At 38.0% G+C, this 22480-nt stretch overlaps 1 protein-coding gene across 4 annotated transcripts in view; it reads right to left on the reverse strand.

The window, feature by feature from the left end:
- LOC129725702 (rap guanine nucleotide exchange factor 4) overlaps positions 1–22480 on the reverse strand; it is a 523900-nt gene that overhangs the window by 17839 nt on the left and 483581 nt on the right. For all 4 annotated transcript variants that reach the window (XM_055681789.1, XM_055681788.1, XM_055681792.1 and 1 more), the window contains 2 exons: positions 21145–21278; positions 20907–21077 (listed from right to left, as the gene is read on the reverse strand). In XM_055681789.1, the coding sequence (XP_055537764.1) occupies positions 20907–21077; positions 21145–21278 (305 nt within the window). The remainder of the gene's footprint in view (positions 1–20906; positions 21078–21144; positions 21279–22480) is intronic.

Consider the following 22480-nt stretch of genomic DNA (forward strand, 5'->3'; position numbering starts at 1 on the left):
CTAGAGTATATAACCAATCTGACTTTAGAACGATTTGTTGTAGTTGTTGTTGTATTTTACTCACTTACTGGGAATTTATGAAAGTTACCATTCAAACATTATACTATTATTTTTATTCCAAAACCGTGCTGATCGTGAAAAGGAAAAAAAGGCAAAATAGTACCGGTCATTTCGTGCCGGGTTTCTGGCTTATTTAGTAGCTATTAGAACGCCAAAAATAGCTGGAAATATTGCCAGAATCATCGGCAAAGGGCTATTCGAATTTACGATAAATTGAACAAATTTGCCGGTATTGTTACTACTGTGAAACACAGTGGCCCTTTTCGGTGCCCCAAAATTATGTAATTGGAGCAGGTAGGTGGTTTTTTTCTGTCACTACACGTTGCTGATAGCGGTGAAAATCTTGCAAATAAGCTTAAAATCGAGTTCTCGCTTTGTTTTTCTTATAGCGATTTTCTTTATCCCACTAGGTTAGTGGAACGCTATACAGGAACAGAGAAGCGATATTGCCAGGTGGGCTCTGGGAATAAAAAATTCGCTATTGGTGTGTTCGACTGCGGCCAGTGCAGCTTTCCAAACTGTTTTACTTTCCTTGCCATTTTCTAGTTGTCTCAGCAATTAGAAATGCACTGTTAGATAAAAAATATAGAAATACCGCAGTCCCACATCATGTGGTCGTGTATTGGATACCACTCTCCCAATTTTTTGAAAAAGCTTTTTTTGACGTAGAACTACGTTTTTCTTTAGCCTACCACATAGGGATGCAAATAGGAAAACTATTACCGAAAAGGGAACGAAATATGTCCCTTTTTAAACGCTTATAAATCGGTTTGTTTTCAACCGATTTCCTTCATTTTTGCAGCAATTGTTTGGAAAATTATACACGCATTATACACCCAAATGTAGAAAATTGTTGATTGATTATGCAAACTATTGTACTATTGATAATTGTCAAGCCTTGTTTAAACGAAAATTACGTCCTCTGATTGGTCGTTATATGATTGCTTCCCAAGCACGGTCGACAGAATCATATACCTTGCAATTGAAAACATGCTATTTGGCCTATATAAGAGCCTGTTTCAGCCGAAGCCGCTCATTATTCTTCGTCTCACGCTTGGTGTGTACAGACGTGTTTGTTACAACAACTGAAAGTTTTAGTTTACCTATCGCATTCGTTTATTTTACCTATCGCATTCGTTATACAACAGTACGTTGTCGTGTCCCAACGAAATGGGAAAACGGGCTCCAGTAAGGAGCAAAACAATAAGCGTCCTCGTGACCCTGCTGAAAAGGATGATGGAATCGCCAAGAAGATACTAGCTGCTAACAAGTTTGCATCGCTGGCTGATCAAACTACCGAGAAAACGGAAAAGAAGGAGAAAATGCCGCCTTTCTACGTAAAAGGTTTCCCGCCTGGACTAAGGCAACACTTCAATGAACTTATCAGCAAAGGGCTGATAGCTACCCTGAGGCTATGCACGGACGGCTACAAAATCGTCGTTCCATCCACTCCACATTACAAGGCAGTAGAGGCTTACCTGAAGCAAACAAAAGCGGAGTATTTTACTCACGATATTGCAGCTACAAAACCATTTAAAGTTGTACTGCGTGGTTTACCGGAATTGGAACTGGACGAGTTAAAAACGGAGCTTGTCGCTTGCGGCCTAGAAGTGGAAGCAGTATACAAAATGATAAGACACAACAAAGCCATCAAGTATCGTGATCAGTTATACCTGATCCACCTGACCAGGGGTTCAACTACACTGAGCACAGTGAAAACAATCACTGCCCTATTCAACATCATCGTGCAATGGGAGCGATACAAACCGATTCATCGCGATGTCACGCAGTGTTCCAATTGCTTGAACTATGGACATGGCACTAAGAATTGCATCAAGAGTCGCTGCATGAAAAGCCGAATAAATCAAGTGTCTCAACTGTGACGAAGAGCATGCTACGAACAGCCGTTCCTGTCCAAAACGAGCAGAATTTATCAAAATTCGAAGTGAAATTGCCAATCGCCAGCGACCGTCGAATAGAAAAAGTGTACAACCTAGCGTTACACCAACCCCGCCAGCGACTTCAAGTACGTTGCCGTTTCCACCTCCTCCAACTGGTGGTGTTCCTAGCCGGGACCCCCCCGGATTTTTGAGTTATGCACAGGCTGCCAGCATGCCCCCAGCAAGTAGCAATTTGTACTCGATGGAACAGCTAGCTACGCTGTTTCTTAAACTCGATCAGCAAACAAAGGCTTGTCGCACCAACCAGGAACAGATTGCGGTCATGATGACTTTTTACTACCGTCATGGATCCATTCTTTCGAATCCTTAACTGGAATGCCCGCTCTGTGGCCAACAAGAAGTTAGAACTTCTACATTTTCTGAACACACACCACATCGATGTCGCTGCAATAACCGAAACACATTTGAAGCCGAACATAAACTTCTGCCTGCCGGAACACTCGGTAGTCAGACTGGACCGCACAACCTCAGCTGGGGGCGGGGTTGCAATCGCCATAAGGAGAGGACTACCATACAAATCACTACCGAGTTTCAACACAACCTTTGTCGAAGCTGTAGGAATCGAAATTACCACCACTGATGGACCACTCACATTTATTGCGGTCTATTGTCCGAAGCAGTCTCGACGGGCAAATGGAACCACGGTGAAATTGAAGAACGACATCCAAAAGCTGTCTAGAAGAGGAGGCAATTTCGTCATCACAGGTGATCTCAATGCTCGCCACTCCGCTTGGGGTGACTCCAGGTGCAACTCAAATGGTAACATCATCGTAGAAGATTCCGAAGCTGGATATTACTATCCCGCTCATCCGGAATTGCCAACTTACATCTCTCCTGGTGGTGTAGACTCTTAACTTGACATTTTTCTGACCAACATCACCGGTCGATTTTCGTTTCCGAAAACCAAAACAAACCAAAACCCATTCCGCCATTAATAATGAATAGTGAAACTTTGCTAACTTCCCGCGAAAAGGCTTGTGCTATCTCTCAGCATTTTGCCGCTTCCCACAATCTTGGTCGTGATATTGTGAGTGGAATCGAACCAGCTGTCAGTGAATCGATAGTAATTCTGGCCCGCACACCGAATATCTTACCAGCTGATCAGCGGATAACAGTGGACGAGGTACAAAACAACAATAAATTCTCTCGGAACATGCAGGCTCCCGGATTTGACGGAGTGTTCAACCTTGTGCTCAAAAACCTTGGACCAACAGCCTTGTCTGTGGTGAAAAAAGTGTTCAACCGATGCCTTGAATTGGCGTACTTTCCAACAAAGTGGAAACTGGCGAAAGTGATTCCCATTTTGAAAGCAGGAAAGGATCCCACATGCCCCAAAAGCTACCGTCCCATCAGTCTGCTTTCTGCCCTCAGCAAGGTATTCGAACGATGCATTTACAGTCGTATTCTGTGCCACGCAGAAGTGAACAACATATTCCTGGACGAACAGTTCGGGTTTCGCAGAGGCCATTCAACAACATATCAACTGCAGAGAGTAACAAAACTCATCAATCGGCATCAAACAAGGAGCTATCTAAAACAATTGCCATGGCCTGCCTGGACATAGAAAAAGCATTCGACAACGTGTGGCACGACGGGCTTATCTACAAGCTACAGCGCTACAACTATCCCGTTTATCTAGTGAAGATTGTGCAAAACTATCTTACGCTGCGCAAATCTCAGGTCTGTGTGCTGGGTGGCCTGTCTGACCCATACGATGTAGGAGCTGGTGTTCCACAGGGCAGCATCCTTGGTCCTGTTCTGTATAACTTATTCACATCAGATATTCCTGAACTACCCAATGGAGGCATCCTGTCGCTGTTTGCTGATGATACCGCCATTATGTACGAGGGCAGACAGATCAACCAAATAGTTAAAAAGCTGCAAACTGGGCTTAACGTCTTTGTGAATTACCTCACCTCATGGAAAATTTGTGTGAATGCAGCAAAAACTCAGACCATAGTCTTCCCACATCGGAATAGTCAACGTTTGGTGCCGATAACAAAGAGTCGGTTGAACAATGTTGATATTCTCTGGTCGTCAAATGTACGCTACCTTGGTTTGACCTATGATCATAAGCTACTTTATCGCCCCCACATTGAACAAACAGTAACGAAAAGCTTAGTGCTAATGAAGAAGTTGTACCCGCTAATCAACCGAAAATCGAAATTATCCGTCGTGAATAAATTGACGGTATACAAACAGGTCATCCTGCCGATGCTTCTATACGCCTCGTCGATCTGGAGAACCTGCGCGAGAACCAACCTGCAAAAGATTCAACGGATCCAGAACAAGTTCCTGAAAATGATCTTGAACGTGCCCTTCGGAACCCGAACATCAGAAGTGCATCAAATAGCTGGTATCGATATGACCGAAAACATAATCTCTGTACACGCTGAAAACACTAAAAACAATGCACTTAACTCTAGTGCGGTGCTCATTCGTGAGTTTTATTTATAAGTAGCTAGGTATATTTATTTAATAATTAAAACTCTAATGCCGAGCATTAAAATGTAAATCATGTACGTAGAAAAGGAAAAAGTAGTATCACTTATAGTACATTAAAAATATCAGAGTTGAAAAGTTGATAAAATTGAATCTCTCACAATGTTCAAAAAACAAATGTATAATGAAAATACCGTAAGAAAAATAAAGAATATTGAATCCAAAAAAAAACAAAATCCGAAGCCGCTCATAATAGTTCTGGACAGCGACAAGTTGTCAACAGCAGTCGTCCTTCCTTAGCAGCAGCACTAGCCCTGTGGTCAGCGCGGTTCTTCCCAGCGTGTGTCGCCAGACTGCCATTATTCCCCCCCCCCCCACTGTTGGGGCAGCATAAAGATCGTCATCACCAAATCCAATTTTGAACAGCAAAATGCCTTTTTTCAAGGCAAATAAACAAGTCATTGAAAGTTAATAATTTTTGACAACGTAAGCAAGCATTCTGTGCGGATTCTAGCAGTTACATCTGTCGCGGCCGTCTAATTCACAGAAGGTGAATTCCACAGTGCATGTTGTCCGTGTATCTTAACTCCCCCAACTGTTGGGGCAGCACAAAGATCAACACAAGCAAACATTCTTCGCGGGATCCTAGCAATCAAATTCTGTTTGTTTATTTAGTTAATACCCCCACTGTTGGGACAGCACAAAGGCTGCGATCAACATAACCGATTTTGAATAACAAACTGCCCTGTTAGAACGCATTCACAAAGGCAGTTAATTCGAATATGCAGTACTGATATAAAGTCGATTATATCAATCAATAGCTGGATACAAAAATCAAACACGAATTGTGGAATAACTCGTCTAAAGAACATTAGAGAATGTGACAACTGAACTGAAAGGCGTGGCCTATTACGTAGCACCCTTCGGCTATAAAAGCGTGTTTCTGGGAAAACTAGCTACATTCATTAGTCGGAAGGTGAACTGGATGGACTGCCCACTACGTTGACAGCAGTAGCAGCAGATATCGGCACTCAGCAGTTGCAGTAACAGACCATAGCAGCGGGTCGCGCCCTGTGGTTGGTCACCATATCTCAGGAGCAGCGCGGTTCTGCTCGCTTCTCAGCGTGTGTCGTCAGACTGCCGTTATTGCCCCACTACTGAGGCAGCATAAAGGTTGCCTTCAGCAAATCCAATTTTGAGCAGCAAAATGCTTTTCTCAAGGCAAATAAACAAATATTTGAAGGTTAATAATTTTTTGACAACTCAAGCGAGCAATCTGTGCTGGATAGTAGCAATTTAAATCTGTAGCAGCCGTCTAATTTACAGAATGTGAAACAGCTTTTACAGCTCGTGTTTGCAGTGTCTTTATTACCCCACTGTTGAGGCAGCACAAAGCAAGCATTAGTAGACTTTGACTCATTAATGAACCACCTACAACAATGCATTTGTTAATAGTGTGCGTAGTTCTACGTCAGTTATGCGGTCGTGTCTTGGACAGTGCTTTTCAAAGGATCGCAAGTTGACTGTTAAAACACGAATGCGAACGCCTTCCGCAGTCATCTTGACTGCTCGATATAGTCAAGTGATCGCCCAGAGAAAAAGCAGTCAAAGTAAAGTTTATCGTTTTTTTAGTTTCTAGGTGGCGGTCACTCGCTATGGCAGCGCTCGTTTATTACGTTAACTCTTCGATTATGTGTACGTGCAAGACACGAAGTGAATGAGGGCGGTTGGTATCATTCTCACTGTTTCGTTTTGCTTTTGTTTTCGTATTTGTTTTTGTATGTCGGATTGGATTGGAATAGAACTTTGAAATTTGTGTAACATATGACTAATGCATAAATCGGTACTTAGGGTAGAGCGGGAAAAGTTGGTCATTTTTGGTAAAAATGTTCCATTACTTTATACCGGTAATACAGTCATACCTCGATATAAGGCAACTTTATTTTCATTTCCGCTACGTTATATCGAGTTACCTTATATAGAAGCAAAAAATTTTTTTTTTAAATTCATGCAAGAATGTTAATGATTACTCAAAGATGCGCGAAAACCTATTTTCCATCACCTATCAGTTATTTTTAACCATTCTTAAGCCCATTTAGGACAATTTTTCAACAAGCAAAAAAAAAGTTTTTTAATTGATGCAAGACTGTTGAAATGCAAAAATGCGCTGAAACATATTTCCCATCACCTACCAATAATTTGAAACTTTTCTTATGCTTTTCTTTAGATAATTTCAACAAACAAACAAAAATAGTTTTTTTTTTTTTTTTTAAGGGGGGATTTGTTAGTAGCTTAAGTATTTATGATAAATATTAGTAAATAATGAGTATGTGTGTCCAATCACAAATGGTGACTTCTCAACACTGTTAGAAATTTGTAATTTTAATTGTTAGGATTTGTTTGCTTTCGCAATTAGGACTTATCATTCGTAGGGATTTAAACCTACTTGTCAGAAAAGGGGAAGTAAACTTACAACTAACTTTTGCTAACTTATTGGCTATAAAGAGAGCTTATCGTAGCAATTGAGGATTGCAACGATTTTTGTCGAAAATTGTTAATAATTTTATTTGACATAGCTTCTAATGGTTCAACACCAGTAAGTCTATGTAATTCGAGTGTACCAAACCAAGGAGGACGCTTCAAAATCATTTTCAGAATTTTATTCTGAATCCTTTGGAGCGTTTTCTTCCTTGTTGAACAGCAACTTGACCAGATCGGTACAGCATAAAGCATTGCTGGTCTAAAAATTTGTTTGTAAATCAAAAGTTTGTTCTATAAACAAAGTTTAGAATTCCTGTTAATGAGAGGATATAAACATCTCGTATATTTGATGCACTTGGCTTGTATACTCTCAATGTGCTCTTTGAAAATAAGTTTTTTATCATAAATTAGTCCCAAGTACTTAACCTTGTCGGACCAACTTAAAATAACCCCATTCATCTTGACAACGTGATTATTGTTTGGCTTGAGGAAAGAAGCCCTAGGCTTATGCGGAAAAATTATCATTTGAGTTTTAGAAGCATTGGGAGAGATTTTCCACTTTTGCAAGTAGGAAGAAAAAATATCTAAACTTTTCTGCAATCGACTGCATATGACACGAAGACTTTTTCCTTTTACGGAAATGCTTGTGTCATCGCAGAACAATGACTTTGTGCATCCTGGAGGCAAATCAGGAAGATCTGAAGTGAATATGTTGTACAGGACTGGACCCAAGACTGAACCTTGAGGTACACCTGCTCTGACAGGAAATCTATCAGATTTTGAATTCTGATAGACAACCTGCAGAGTTCGATCAGTAAGATATTTTTTTAAAATTTTGATTAGGAAAATTGGAAAATTAAAAGTTTGCAATTTCGCAATCAAACCTTTATGCCAAACACTGTCGAATGCTTTTTCTATGTCTAAAAGAGCAGCTCCAGTGGAATAACCTTCAGATTTGTTAGCTCGTATCATATTAGTAACTCTGAGCAATTGATGAGTTGTGGAATGCCCATTGCGAAATCCAAACTGTTCATTTGCAAAAATTGAATTTTCGTTGATGTGTGACATCATTCTGTTAAGAATAATTCTCTCAAACAGTTTACTTATTGAAGAAAGCAAACTGATTGGTCGATAACTTGAAACTTCAGCTGGGTTCTTATCCGGTTTTAAAATGGGAGTAATTTTTGCATTTTTCCATAATTTGGGAAAATATGCAATTTTGAAGCAGCAATTGAAAATTTTTACTAAAAATTCCATTGTGCTCTCAGGGAGATGTTTGATTAGTATATTAAAGATTCCATCGTCACCAGGTGCTTTCATATTTTTGAAATTTTTAATAATTGATTTAATCTCATTCAAGTTAGTTTCAATTATTTCTGCAGGTAAAAAATTCTGGGAAGAAATTAAATCAAATTGACGTGTGACTCCATTTCCAATTGGACTCACAAAATTCAAATTTGAGTTATGAACACTCTCAAACTGCTGAGCAAGTCTTTGAGCCTTTTGTTCATTGGATACAAGAAAACGTTCACCATCTTTTAAAACTGGAATAGGCTTTGAAGGTTTCTTAAGAATCTTCGACAGCTTCCAAAATGGTTTTGAATATGGTTTCAATTTTTCAACTTTAGTCTCAAAATTTTGATTTCTCAGAAGAGTAAATCTATGTTTAATCTCTTTCTGTAAATCTTTATAAATAGTTTTAAAAACAGGGTCACGAGAACGTTGATATTGACGTCTGCGGACATTTTTCAAACGAATTAGAAGTTGAAGATTTTCGTCAATTATTGGTGAATCGAATTTCACTTGAGCCTTTGGAACAAAATAATTCCTGGCATCAACAATTGCACATTTTAATGCGTCCAAAGCGGAATCAATATTCACTTCGTTTTGCAAATCAAGCTCATTATTGAAATTTCTCTCAATATGAGTTTTGTATCTTTCCCAATTAGCCTTGTTATAATTAAAAACAGAGCTCATAGGGTTTAAAACTGATTCATGAGATAAAGAAAAAGTTATTGGAAGATGATCAGAATCAAAGTCAGCATGTGTGATCAAATCACTACATATATGACTTTGATCTGTAAGCACCAAATCAATTGTTGAAGGGTTTCTTACAGAAGAAAAGCATGTAGGACTATTCGGAGACAAAATAGAATAGTATCCTGAAGAACAATCGTTGAATAAAATTTTGCCATTGGAATTACTTTGAGAATTATTCCATGAACGATGTTTAGCGTTAAAATCGCCGATTATGAAAAATTTCGAACGATTTCTGGTGAGTTTTTGTAAATCACCTTTAAAATAATTTTTGAGCTCGCGTGTGCATTGAAATGGTAAATATGCTGCAGCAATAAATAAAATCCCAAATTCAGTTTGAACTTCAATTCCCAAAGTTTCAATAACTTTCGTCTCAAGATGGGGAAGAGCACGATGTTTGATTCGGCGATGAATAACAATTGCAACTCCACCGCCGGAACCCTGAATCCTATCATATCTATGAACCACGTAATTGGGATCATATTTTAATTTTATGTTAGGTTTCAAAAATGTTTCAGTAATAATTGCAATATGCACATTATTTACTGTTAAAAAGTTAAAAAGCTCATTCTCATTGGCCTTCAATGAGCGAGCATTCCAATTTAATATTTTAATTGTTTTATTTAAAATCATTGCTAAATTTTAAATTAGAAACAATTTTAATAGTAAAATTTGTGCCTATTTGAATGGCTTCAAACATTGACTTTGCCTGCAACATGGCGTTCATAAGATCGAACATTGCCTGTTGCAAAAAAGAAAGTTTACCTGCCGTAATAGGCCCCAGGCAGTTGACATTAGAAAAAATATTTTCGGCAGCAATATTAGCTGGAGTGATAGGTGTACAATTATTTTCTAGCGTGTTTTGCTTACCCATATTAACGGTCATTTTCGAGCTACCAACACTAGGCGGTATAATGTTCGAACTACCTGTAACCTGTGCATAAGTTAAACGGGTATGCAAAGGAGTAGGTAAACTATGCGTCACTGGTACGCTTGGAGAATTTTGTTTTGAAGTTGGTTTTAATTGAGAAATTGAATTTTGTTTACCTTGCCTTGCCTTAACAATTGCTAAACGGACTGGGCATTGATAAAAATTTGACATATGATTGCCGTTTCAATTCGCACAGCGAAAATTTTTACTCTCTTTCACAGGACATGTGTCCTTTTTGTGAGAAGAGTCTCCACAATTAAGACATTTTTGGTCCATGTTACAGAATTTGGAACCATGGCCATAACGTTGGCAAGTACGGCATTGGGTGATATGCTTTTCACCTCCGCCATACTTCCTATAAATTTCCCACTTTACACGCACATTATACAAAGCATGTGCTTTTGCAAAAAATTTTAAGTTGTTAACCTCATTGCGGTTAAAATGAATTAAATAATTAACAAGGGAAATTCCAGTTCTCTGACTGTTTTCGCCTCGTGATTTTTGTTTCATTAGAATTACTTGGGTAGGGGCTATGCCAAGTAATTCTGTTAAAGTAAGTTTGATCTCATCAACGGTTTGATCGTTGGTGAGACCTTTCAAGACAACCTTGAACGGCTTGGCGTTCTTGGTGTCATATGTAAAAAATTTGTACATCTTGTCAGTTAAATACTGAACAAGACGATCACGACCCTTTACTGAGTCGGCTAATAAGCGGCATTCACCTCTACGGCCAATTTGATAGGTAACTTTAACGTCAGAAACAAACGTTGAAAGTTCCTTTTTGAATATATTAAATTCAGAAGAAATAGTTACCACAATAGGTGGAACTTTCTCCTTTTTTAAAGATTTTATATTTTGTATAGTTTCATTATTAATAACTTCCATTTCACCAGCTTCTTGCTCAGGCAAAATATCAAAAGGATTGTTACTACAGACACTCGAAGTGTCAGAAAGAGATGCCTCTCTTTTCCTCCCCGCAGCGATGCGAGGTTTCTTTTTCCGTCCAGCCATTTCAGGTGATACGAAAAAAGTTAAAACAAATGTTAAATTCAAAAGTAGGTAGTCTTGAGAAAGACTGATGGGAAATAACTTTCAGGTAATCTTTAAAAGACACACTGACAAAACACAAACTTTGAAGCTATAGGCAGTCAACGACCAGTCCACAAGCAACCGAAAAAACGTCTGATCTGTAGGACAGTTCAAGACGCACTGAAACAAAAATAGTTGATGCAAGACTGTGAATTGTTACTGAAGGATGCGTGGAAACCTAATCCCATCACCCATTAGTATTTCAAAACCTTTCTTATGCCCATTTGGGACAACTTTCGCATTGGTTTCATTGGTTTCAAAACTTACTACATATTTTCGAAGCAATTTATACCCCAAAAACAGTTACTATATCATTTATATTCAATATCAGTACATCTTGAAAAAATAAGTTATATCGAGGTAAAAGTTACGTTATATCGAGTTACGTTAAATCGAGGTTGCCTTCTACCGAGGTATGGCTGTATTATGCGAAAATATGAACTACATTAAACAGCTCGCATTTTTGCGGATACACTAGTTTTTTTTTTACGAGGAGACACTTAGCGCGGTATGTTCCAAAATCCGGGCAAAATGGCGTTTATTGTAAGATCTGCGTAAAACTTCACGTTAATTCCGAAGTCTGAGTAAATAAAGTGGTGATTTCCAAAATTCGCGTAAAAAACGAGAAATTTCTGAAAACCGCGTAAATTCCGAAATCCGAGTAAAAAACCGCGTGGATTGATACCGAAATTCGGGTAAAAAACCGTGAAAACTCTGAAATCGTAAATTGAGGTAAAAAAAACGTGTAAATTCCGAAATCCGCGTTAAAACCGCGAAAATTCTGAAATTTGCATAAAAAACAGCGTAAGTTCTGAAATCTGCGTAAATTCCGTAATACGCATTAAAAGGCTTCAGTGTATTTTATTTTTTTTTGAGCGGTTGACAGGTTGGCCAATTAGCTCCTCAGGTAGGGTAGAAGTTGATCAGCGAGTGGGGTAAAGTGACAACTTTTATTTCGAAAGGACAATTCAGTTTTCCTCCACCAATGCATTAACGGCAGTCTGTAGCATTTAGGCGGAAGTCAAGTTTTCAGTTTTTCGCTTAGGGAACATTCATAAATGACGTAGCATTTGAGGGGGGAGGGGGGGTTTGCAGTTTTGTGACGAAATGTGACGAGGGGGATGGTGGGGGTTCAAGCCAAGCTACGTAGCAAACATGAAACTAAGGAAAAAAATTGTATTTTTTCTAATTGTTCTTTTTTATCACTGTTTTGTCTGCTTAGGGTCATATTTATTCCTTCCTTGTCTTATGTGGGGGGGGCTTGTTATAAAGCTACGTAATTATCTAGAGGGGGTCCTGACTTAAATTGAAAACTCGAACCGAATCCCGCATACTAAAGTTTTTATGGTTTTCTGATTGTTATAGATAAGCTGAAAGAGAGTAATTTTCTGAGCAAAATGTGGTTTTTGAGGAATTTTTATCGTTGTCCTTCGTATTTTTAATTGAGTTCTTGCTCAAACCTGCTCAAAATCTGTTAATGAGCGAATTGTCATTTGAAAACGGGTGTTTATAATTCTTTATTTAAAAACCGACGGACAACGATAAACATTTTTTAAAATCCCAATTTACACAACTGCACTTTGTTTCTTTGCTTATCTGATTATATCACCCATACAACATAATTTTTTTTATATAAATGATATGTGAAAAAAAAACACAGTTTTTTCGATGCGTTGGTTTGATGTTATCCTCATTGACCAACTAACCCCGTAACCAACTAGCCCTGTTCTACCCTATCTTCTTCCCAGCCGATGTTGTGAGAAAAACTATCTTATTCATAAAGCCATTAGGGGAGAACCGTACAAGACGCACCAGTTGGGTAAGATGGCCCATGCTATTAATTCCCCAAAATACTTACACATGTGGCTTTTTATGACGAAATTATTCGCTTTTCTCATAAAAACCCAGCTTCTCTGCAGTTCTCATATAAAAAGGTGTGCCATAATGACTAAAATACTCAGAAAACTGTACAATTGGCTGTGGCTATGTCCAACATGTAATTATTCATGAATTTTATTTAAGCTTTTATGACTAACTGACAAATAAATAATACAAAAAACTATGGTTCCCCTAACCTTTACAATTCTGGAGTTTATAATACTATGAGTATTTCAAATTTTTTCACTAGCTTTCGTCAACTTTTACCTAAAAACATTCAAAATTAAAATTGCGACAGAATGCACTATGAAGAGCTTGCAGGAGATTGCTTTACAACTAAGAGCATGTTCCATTATTTTTGATTTTACTTTCGAGACTTCAAGTGCTTCTCACTTCGCATGCTGATTTCTGCTAGCGGCATATTAGCCTACTGCTTTGGAGCATACTGACCTTCGTTGTGGTGCGTTTTGGTCACGGGCTTGTTTGGCGGCAATGGTAATTTTACCAAAAAAGACATTGAAATCGAGTATTTTATAATAAACTTCGTCATAAACATACAATAAATAGATCCTACAATCATACTACACGTTCAATGTCGCTTTGAAATGATTTGAAACGCTGAAAATCGCGAAAATGCTTAACTGGTGCGTATTGTACAATCCTCCCCTACCACGTGGCTTGAATGATGACTATATTGAATATCAGTCACAAACTCTACTGCTAAACAATATTCGACGCAGATGATTGAAGTAAGCGTTGGTTAATTCATTACGAATGAGGTCCCGGTTAGTAAAAATTGGCACTGTAGGTGCAACAGCATACCACATGAGCCTCAAACGTAAGAATGCTTCAAACTGATTGACTGTTTTTTCGGTCGATCATGAACGCAAACGAAAAATGATACGTGACTGCCGACAGAAAATTGTACGGCGGACTTGAACGCCGAAGCGGCGGTCCTTTTGCGGAAAGCAACGTTGCACGCAGCTCGTTTCTTATTCGCTCTGCTTTAAACCGTTCGTTGAAATTGAACGTGCTGCAGGTACAAGTTGAAATTGAGCGAAGGATCGCACAAAAAGGAAAGCTTGTAACTGACCGAGAAAACGTTCAAGTGTCTTTATAGAAAAGGATTTTTCAAAGCCCTGGTCTTGGATACAATCTCCTACTTTTTTAAATTTATTTTTTTTGTCAAAAATCTTAAAAATGTCAAAAATGTCAAAAATGTCAAAAATGTAAAAAATGTCAAAAATGTCAAAAATATAAAAAAATTACAGGAGGGTTGTGTGCAAAGCCACGACCGCAAAGTTGAAGTAGAATACTTTTACACAGCTCTACTTACGGCTGTACATTAACCTACGGCCGGGCGAATCGGTTCGCACCGCTTTTCGCGTTTAGCCTGGCAGAGGCCTAAAGCGCACGGCCAACACAATAGAAAGGTGTTTTCACATTGAAAATTAGACACGGATTTACTGGAGTAAGTGTTGGCAAATGCATCTACCGCTAATACCGCCGCTATCGTAAGTTTCATGTGGGAAATAAGATCAACAACGAAATATGACGCGCGTCTAAGCACACCCGAACTGTTTCGCCGTGCTGCTTCCATTTACTTCCTTGTAACATCCGCCTCATGGAAGTACCGGCAGCACCTACCGCTGAGGCTGTTACCATACTGCTACTGGTACCCAAAACTATTAACTCTCCAACTTAATTTGAAGAGTAGTTTTGTTTGTCCTCAAAAGAACAATTATTCAATTCCAAATCGGATATAATGCAATCGCATCTCTGTAATATTACCGACAGTAATATTCTTCTGAACAAAATGATCCAACTTTTCCATTAGAGGAAGTGCCGGCTGATGTACGGCAAAAATCTCGCCCGACCGCTCGCGTTGGCGTTCGTTCTCAGGCAAAGGCCTGAGACGTGGTAACCAACCACAGGGCAAGTGATTTGTTTAATTTGACGGCAGCCACAGGCGCAACCCGGAGGTCCATCCAGCTCACTTTCCGACTAATGAATGTAGCTAGTTTTCCCAGAAACACTCTTTTATAGCCGAAGGGTGCTACGAAATAGGCCACGCCTTTCAGTTCAGTTGTTCCATTCCGTAATGTTCTTCAGACAAATTATTTCACAACTCGCATATGATTTTTGTATCCAGCGAATAAACACCGATGGTGCTCTCACACACGCAACGGTTCTAACCCGTATCTTATCGCGATTTGTAACATCAAGCGATTTCATTTGCTCGCTGTTGCGTGTTGCATCATGTTGCAACTTGGCAGCTGGGAGACGACCAAATTCTGTTCATGCTGATTGATTGAATCGACTTCATATTAGCTCTGCATAGTCGAACTAACTGCTTTTGTGAATGCGTTCTAACAGGGCAGTTTATTATTCAAAGTCGGTTATGCTGATCGCAGCCTTTGCGCTGCCCCTGCCGTGGGGCGTTTACTAAATAAAGTAAAAATTAGACAACTACAACAGAATTTGATTACATCCCGCACAGAATGTCCGCTTGTGTTGATGCCAGAAAATTATTCTCCTTCAATTACTTGTTTATTTGCCTTGAAAATGCATTTTGCGGTTCAAAATCGGTTGCTGATCGCAACCTTTGAGCTGCCCTAACAGGGAGGCAATTAAGATACACGGACAACATGCACTGTGGAAGCTCTTTCACATTCAGTGAATTAGACGGGCGCGACAGATTTAAATTGCTAGGATCCAACACAGAAAGCTTGCTTACGTTGTCAAAAAATTATTAACTCTCAATGACTTGTTTATTTGCCTTGAAAAAGGCATTTTGATGTTCAAAATTGGATTTCCTTATGGCAATCTTCACGCTGCCCCAACACGGGGAAATAATGGCAGTCTGGCGACAAACGCTGAGAAAAACCGCGCTGCTCCTGAGACGTGGTGACCAACCACAGGGCTAGTGCTGCTGCTAAGGAAGGGCGACTGCTGTTGTCGCTGTCTAGAACTATTATGAGCGGCTTCGGTTGAAACAGGCTCTTATATAGGCCAAATAGCATGATTTCAATTGCAAGGTATATGATTCTGTCGACCGTGCTTGGGAAGCAATCATATAACGACCAATCAGAGGTCGAATTTTTCGTTTTGACAAGGTTTGACTACTTTCAATAGTACAATAGTGCGAATAATAAAATTACGATTATCTTCTTATGGGAAGAATCTTAGAAGATTTTCCAATCTATTGCTGCAAGAACGAAGAAAATCCATCGAATACTAACCGATTTATTAGCATTTGAAATTGGACATATTTTTCACTTTTTTCGGTTTTAGATTTTCATTTCACATCCCTATGTAGCCGAACTTCCTGAGAGAAGTATTCTACTTCAAAATATCAAAAATGTTTAAAATGTCAAAAATGTCAAAAATGTTAAAAATGTCAAAAATGTCAAAAATGTCAAAAATGGCAAAAATGGCAAAAATGTCAAATATATCAAATATGTCAAAAATGTCAGAAAAGTCAGGTTGTCAAAAATGTCTCGATATCGAAAATTTCAAAAATATTGAAGTGATCATGAATATGAGCGCCACTTTACGACTCCAACGTTACAACAAAAACATAAACAAACAAGTCAATACCCGGTTATGCAACACACAACTCTTTGCAATTTAACTAGACCCTTTCACACTCTCGCTTTCAGCCCACCCTACAGAAGTCCAAACTGTGCAACGCGACTGCGAAGGAGGCATTAATTACCCATAGCGTACATTCGAACATTCGAGCTCGTCTAATTGTATAAACTTCCCGTCTTCGTCTTTCACATACCGGTAATTACAAATCAATGTATGAACTTGCTATTTTAAAGGCATTTGTAAATAATTGTAAAGAATATGGAAAGGTTCAATGAACAAGATCAAGTAAGTGGACTTCTGGTATCGACCCCGACACTGTACTTTTCTAGTTGGAGCACCAGGCACTCTAAATCCATAGTCTTTATTATAACAACGAAACGTCAAGTTCTTGTGAATTGGTCATGCATGAAATTAGGAAAACGCGAAGTGACAAAATTTGCCAAAAACGTCATGATCAACAACGTCATGAGGTGACTATTAATATGAGCGTCCCTGTACCGACATATAAACAAATAAAGCCAAATATTCCGTCATGCAACAGCTGTTTGCGATAAAGTCTCACCCTTTTGAACTCTCGCTTTCACCCTAACCTACGATGTGAGGTCCAAGCTGAAGCGCGAGTACAAAGGAGGCATCAAATTACCCATAGCCGAACGGCAAGGTGTTCGACTATGTAAAAAGCAGAACACGCATATTTTCGCGTTCGTCACTCCAATAGCTCCATAGCAATAGGTGTAAATCAATGTGTAGAGTAATTATTGGAGACATTTGTAGCCGGTATAAATAGGTACATTTTTATTTCCCATTGTATCCCACAGCTTTAGTGAATGTTCATTAGGCTCGAATAGTGGGATGTGACCTGTTTCATGGCGACCGTGACGAGACAGAGTGTCAAAAACGTCAATAAGTGTAAAAAATTTTACTTTTGACAAATCGAATACGTTATGCGATGTCCAATAAATGTTATGAATGTCAAAAATATCATTTATGTCAAAAATGTCAAATAATTCAACATATGAGCCGTTGAGAGCAAAAGTGATAAATGTGCCATTCAGTTAATTTTTTAGGAGACGCGATGAACGAAAACGAAAATAATGATAACCAGAAAACGCTGAGAGCAAGAGTGTGCATGTCCAGTGTGAGCATGAGAGATGCATTATAGCTCTCTAATCTTAGAACATAGAACATTCATGTCTTGAGCAGAGTTGTCCAAGTGATTGAGTACTATAGAATGATGATCTGTTTGTTAAGCAATTCTGTCTCTTCGTGGCGCTAGTGTATATGTATTTAACAGCATACGAGTTGATACTGAAATAGGTAAAATGCTTTCTGTTACAAAATAGTCACGGGTACACTAGCGCCACGTAGTGAGAAAATTCCAAAGCAAACAGATCTTTATCTGAAAGTACTCAATCAATTGACCAACTTTGCTGAAGACATGATTGTTTAATATCTTTTGCTCTCAACGAAATGGTGATTATGTTAACTACCAAAAATTCTTTTGGCTTTAACTTTGGTTGAGGTCATCAGATCTCGGTTTTTCTTGGATATTCTAGTACATTATTGCGTCCTGCATCAATTTATGCAAAAAACCCAAAAAGTGTAAAAATGGCACCTGTACCACTTTTGCTCTCAACGATCCCGACCTTAAATGTCAAAAAACAAAAAATCAAGGAGGAAAATATTGCATAAATGGGTCAGACGTTTCTAAGGTTCTAAGGTTTCTAAGGTTTGAAAATAGTCTCTGAATGTTGAAATGAAATGTTCGAAAAACTGCTCGCCAAAGTTTCAGAAAAAATACCTTAAAAATATCTAAGATATAATGAAAAACCTAAAAAATGTCACAATAATTTTTTTTGTAAATGTGGACCACTGCGACCATTATTTTGATCTTTTGTGGTAACATCACAATGTTACACAAAAAGCTGGAAATGGCTTAGAAACATTTTAAACTTGTCTCAGATTTCAAAAATCTTGCTCAAATCTCTCAAAACTCCAAAATCTATCGAAACTGTCATCAAAATATTCTGAAAATACCGCGAAAATATCTGTTATTGTTGACAGTTTTGTAAACGATGTTAACGATATCCAAAATGTCAAATGTGCAACAAAAATGTCAAAAATATTGCTACCAATTTTGAAAATGTCTCACGACGCACAGCGTGTTGACCAGTAGACAAGAGTACAAAATTAATGATTTTTTTCATTGTTTTACCATATGCTTTTATGGCAGTGTAGCCTTTTACCATTGTATGAGTGTATTTGTTTTTGACGTGTGGTAACAGAAACAAAGATCAGCGGTTCAAAAACAATTGTTTCAAATGATTGAAATTGGCGCTTAAAGTTTTTTTTCTGTTACAGAACAAATAAGTGAAGCAACATCGATATCTGGGATGGATTGCATTGACAAAGGTTTGTTTAATCTATTTCTGTACAGTTTACAACGAGTGGTATTGCAAAACATCATACATTCAAACGATAAACATGAAGTTATTTATAAATTAAAAATAGCTCTAGTGCCCAAGTTATTTTTCTAGTGCCCATGTTATTTTTCAGACGGAGCTCAGTAAAATCACTACGAATCTTTAATAACATTTTAAAAGTATTTATTGAAACTTATTAGAGGTTCACAAAGAAACAGCCTGCATAAACCTCAAACGCTAACTCCTATGAATTTTGCACTTTTTGAATTTTTTTAGGTCAACGCCAATAACATGCAAACCGGCAGCTTTTTGAAACATGGGTTGTGTTGAAAACAAGAGAATTTCCATTTCTATATGAGACCTTGACTTGTGTTTATGTGTTTTACTCTGATAATAAAAAAAATATAGGCAACAGAAAAAATTTTCAGATATTTTTTTTCGTTATAGTTGCATTTAAATCATGCTAACAGTCATATAAAAGTGAATTAAATCTTCAAAAAACAAATTTCAATACTTCGAGCAAAATTTACAAATAAATAAACGGTTTTTGGTATGGAAACCGAAGGCAGAGAAGTTTGTGTCACTTTTGCGATTCTGCGAATCTCATAAAACCTTCATGCGATTATTAACTTTGAGAGTAATGAACCACTTTCCTCATTCCATCAATATGTTTAGTCGACAAAATTATGCAGTTTTGACTTTTAACCCATGTTACCATACATTCAAAGCACTGTGCGACGTGTCGAAAGTGTCTCAAAAATCTGTAAAGAATGTTTTTAAAAAAGTTTCAAATCTGTAGCATTTTTTTTACTGTGTAATGTAAACAACACTAAAAATATCATAAATATCAATAGTGTCATAAAAGCGGAAGTGTTTCAAGTGAAACTCGAAAAGGTACTAAAATATATGTAAAAAATGCTAGAGGCTAGATAGAGAATGACATAAAAGTGACTCAGAATTTTCTTCAAAATAGTTCGATAAATTATAAAAAAAACTGAAAAAATCTTGCTTGAATCTCTCAAACATGGCTTCAAAATGTTTCCAAAACGCCTCGAAAATGTTCGGGGTCTTAGAGAGAGGTAAAATGACATAAAAACCGAATGTTCTTTCTTAGATCTTCTAAAACTGTCTCGGAAATGTTTGAAAAAAAAATGGAAAATGCCTTAAAAATATCTCTAATGTGATTCAAACATTTGAAAAATATTCAAAAAAGGGGTGTGAAATACCACAACGATGGCTCAAAAAGAATTCAAACATGTCTTGAAATCTCAAAAACATTGAGAGACAAAAAATCTGAGATTGTCCCCAGAAAGTTTCGAAAACGTATCTAAAATTCAGAATACCTGTATAAGAGTTTGATTCTGCCTAAAAACCCTCTCGGATACCTGTTACAGAAAATATTTGCCAACGAGGAGATAGATGGCTCTTAACATATCATCCATACCTCAGCGAGGTTGATTGAGGTTAAATTTACGAAGAACGTTTACCCGCGCAACACAAAGAAAACATGCAAGATACGTTCTTCAAATGTTTTCCGTACGTGCGAGCCCAAACCGCACGTACGGGACGAACAAGCACGTGTTCGCGGAAAATCGATCCCTATTTCGTTTGCAAAGCTCGCGTGAAGAAAAAAAAAACAACAACTGAAAGCCCACTCTAACTACGCCAGGCCGGATTAAGCCGTACAGAAGATTGACGAGTTTGCCAAGTACTACCACCAGAAAGTCTTAATCTTGTGCCTATCATCGCATGAAATTGGTACAGCCTCTTTACTACAAACGTACGCACGGATAAGTAGCGAGAGGAAAAAAACCGGGATAACGACGTCTAGTGGTACGATGATAGTCGTTAATCCCGCCAAGTCTCGAATGTCAACATGGCACAGCTCATCAATCAAATCGCCCGGCACAGCGTTCTTCGTTCTTTCGGGCGTTTCATGTTTCACGTACCTACTTGCGAATGTTACATTCAACAGGTTAATGCGATTCGGGCGCGGGTGATAAAACTTACCGGTAGGCTCTGTGGTTTCGGCTGGGATCGATGAGTGATTCGTACTCGGTAAACAATTTTCGAAACTTCGACGGGAGTTTGTCCCACGTACTCGATAGTCTAGACACAGCCATATTGGACAATCCCATCACGATTGCGAAGAATGCATTCAGGTTCTGGTAATCCTTGCAGCTGTAAGCGTTTTTTTTTTTAAATTAGTAGTCATTCGAAGTTTGTTTTGGCTCCAGTTGTTACTTACAATGCAGCAAGTTTGATGAATTTCTTCACCAGTGACATCCTTTTCGTCAGATTGGACGTCGACACGATTTCCGTCACGACCCAGTACTGGATTTCGTTGAAGCGTCTTATGAATACGTCTAAGTTTGAAGTAATCTAAAAGACGAGAGAAAGTAGATATTTTTAATTAAAAAGTTTGGATATAATCCTATAAGGAAAAGTGGGTGTAATCATATCGTGCTGTACGCGAATTACCTCCCGGAAGGGATTAATTAAAACAAACTGAAAATGGCTAGCGGAAATTTTTTTAACTGAAGGTCCATTTAAATTTATTTTGTGTGGGTTAGGTTATTCTTTTTACTTAGACAGTTGAGTTGATGATTACCATAGCAAAATTATTTTCAACTAAATCATTGGTTTCATTAAAAGGCATGATGTTTTTGTAAATTTTCATAGCGGCAACATTAATTTGCATAACATAGCAGTTATGGTTAAATTCTAATTAAACCAAAAATCAACAGCCTACGAAAATGCGATCAATCGAATCGAATCAAACTAAAAAAAAATTACTTAAAATAAATCCCCTTAAAATGTGTTTTTGCGAGATAACGGTTTTATTTTATTTTGCCATTGTTCAAGTGTTCTACAAACTTCAAACTTAGATTAATTGTCACATTTTTTTTTAGAAGCAAGTGTATCGCTATTTGTTAATTTGGAGGAGTTATGTCTGTTTTTTTGCAATTTTATGACACTGTTTTCGAGAGAAAATATCTCGCGAAAGGCAGGTATTGGCAGCTACTTTCAGTTTAATTTTGTTAGGATACTTGTTCCCTTCAATTGTGTACATATATCGTACTGGAATCAAAGGATATTCACAGTAGTTTTTCGGAAATAAGGTTGCAACTTTTTTGGAATTCGATTATTTTTTAATCAATTTTTTCCAAATCAGACAATCAGTGCCCGTAAATGAGTAAGCCATGGACGTTTGGTGATTTGACAGGTGCTCGAAAATTTAAGCGAAGTGTTAAAATGTGTAACTTTAAAAAATCCGAGTTGTTTGACGTCTAGTTTAAGTCAGATTCACGAGTGTGAAAGTGAGTGGGAATGTTATGGAATATGTACAGAATAAAATAAGTGGAGAAAATATGGATTCGAAGCAAAAACAAGTTATCGTGCAGTTATGTTACAACTTGGAACAAAAATGGCTGTTTTTCAAGCGGACTTATGGCCTTTTCCGAGGACAACTAACGTGGTTGAGCAAATACTTTTTCTGTAAGCCAAGCTTTATTGCGATTTACGTACACAGCATGACCAGCGTGCCAAGAGTTAATTTTTCTGATGAGAAACTATTTCCTCTG

This window comes from Wyeomyia smithii, chromosome 2, assembly GCF_029784165.1.
Source record: "Wyeomyia smithii strain HCP4-BCI-WySm-NY-G18 chromosome 2, ASM2978416v1, whole genome shotgun sequence".
Classification (NCBI taxonomy): domain Eukaryota; kingdom Metazoa; phylum Arthropoda; class Insecta; order Diptera; family Culicidae; genus Wyeomyia; species Wyeomyia smithii.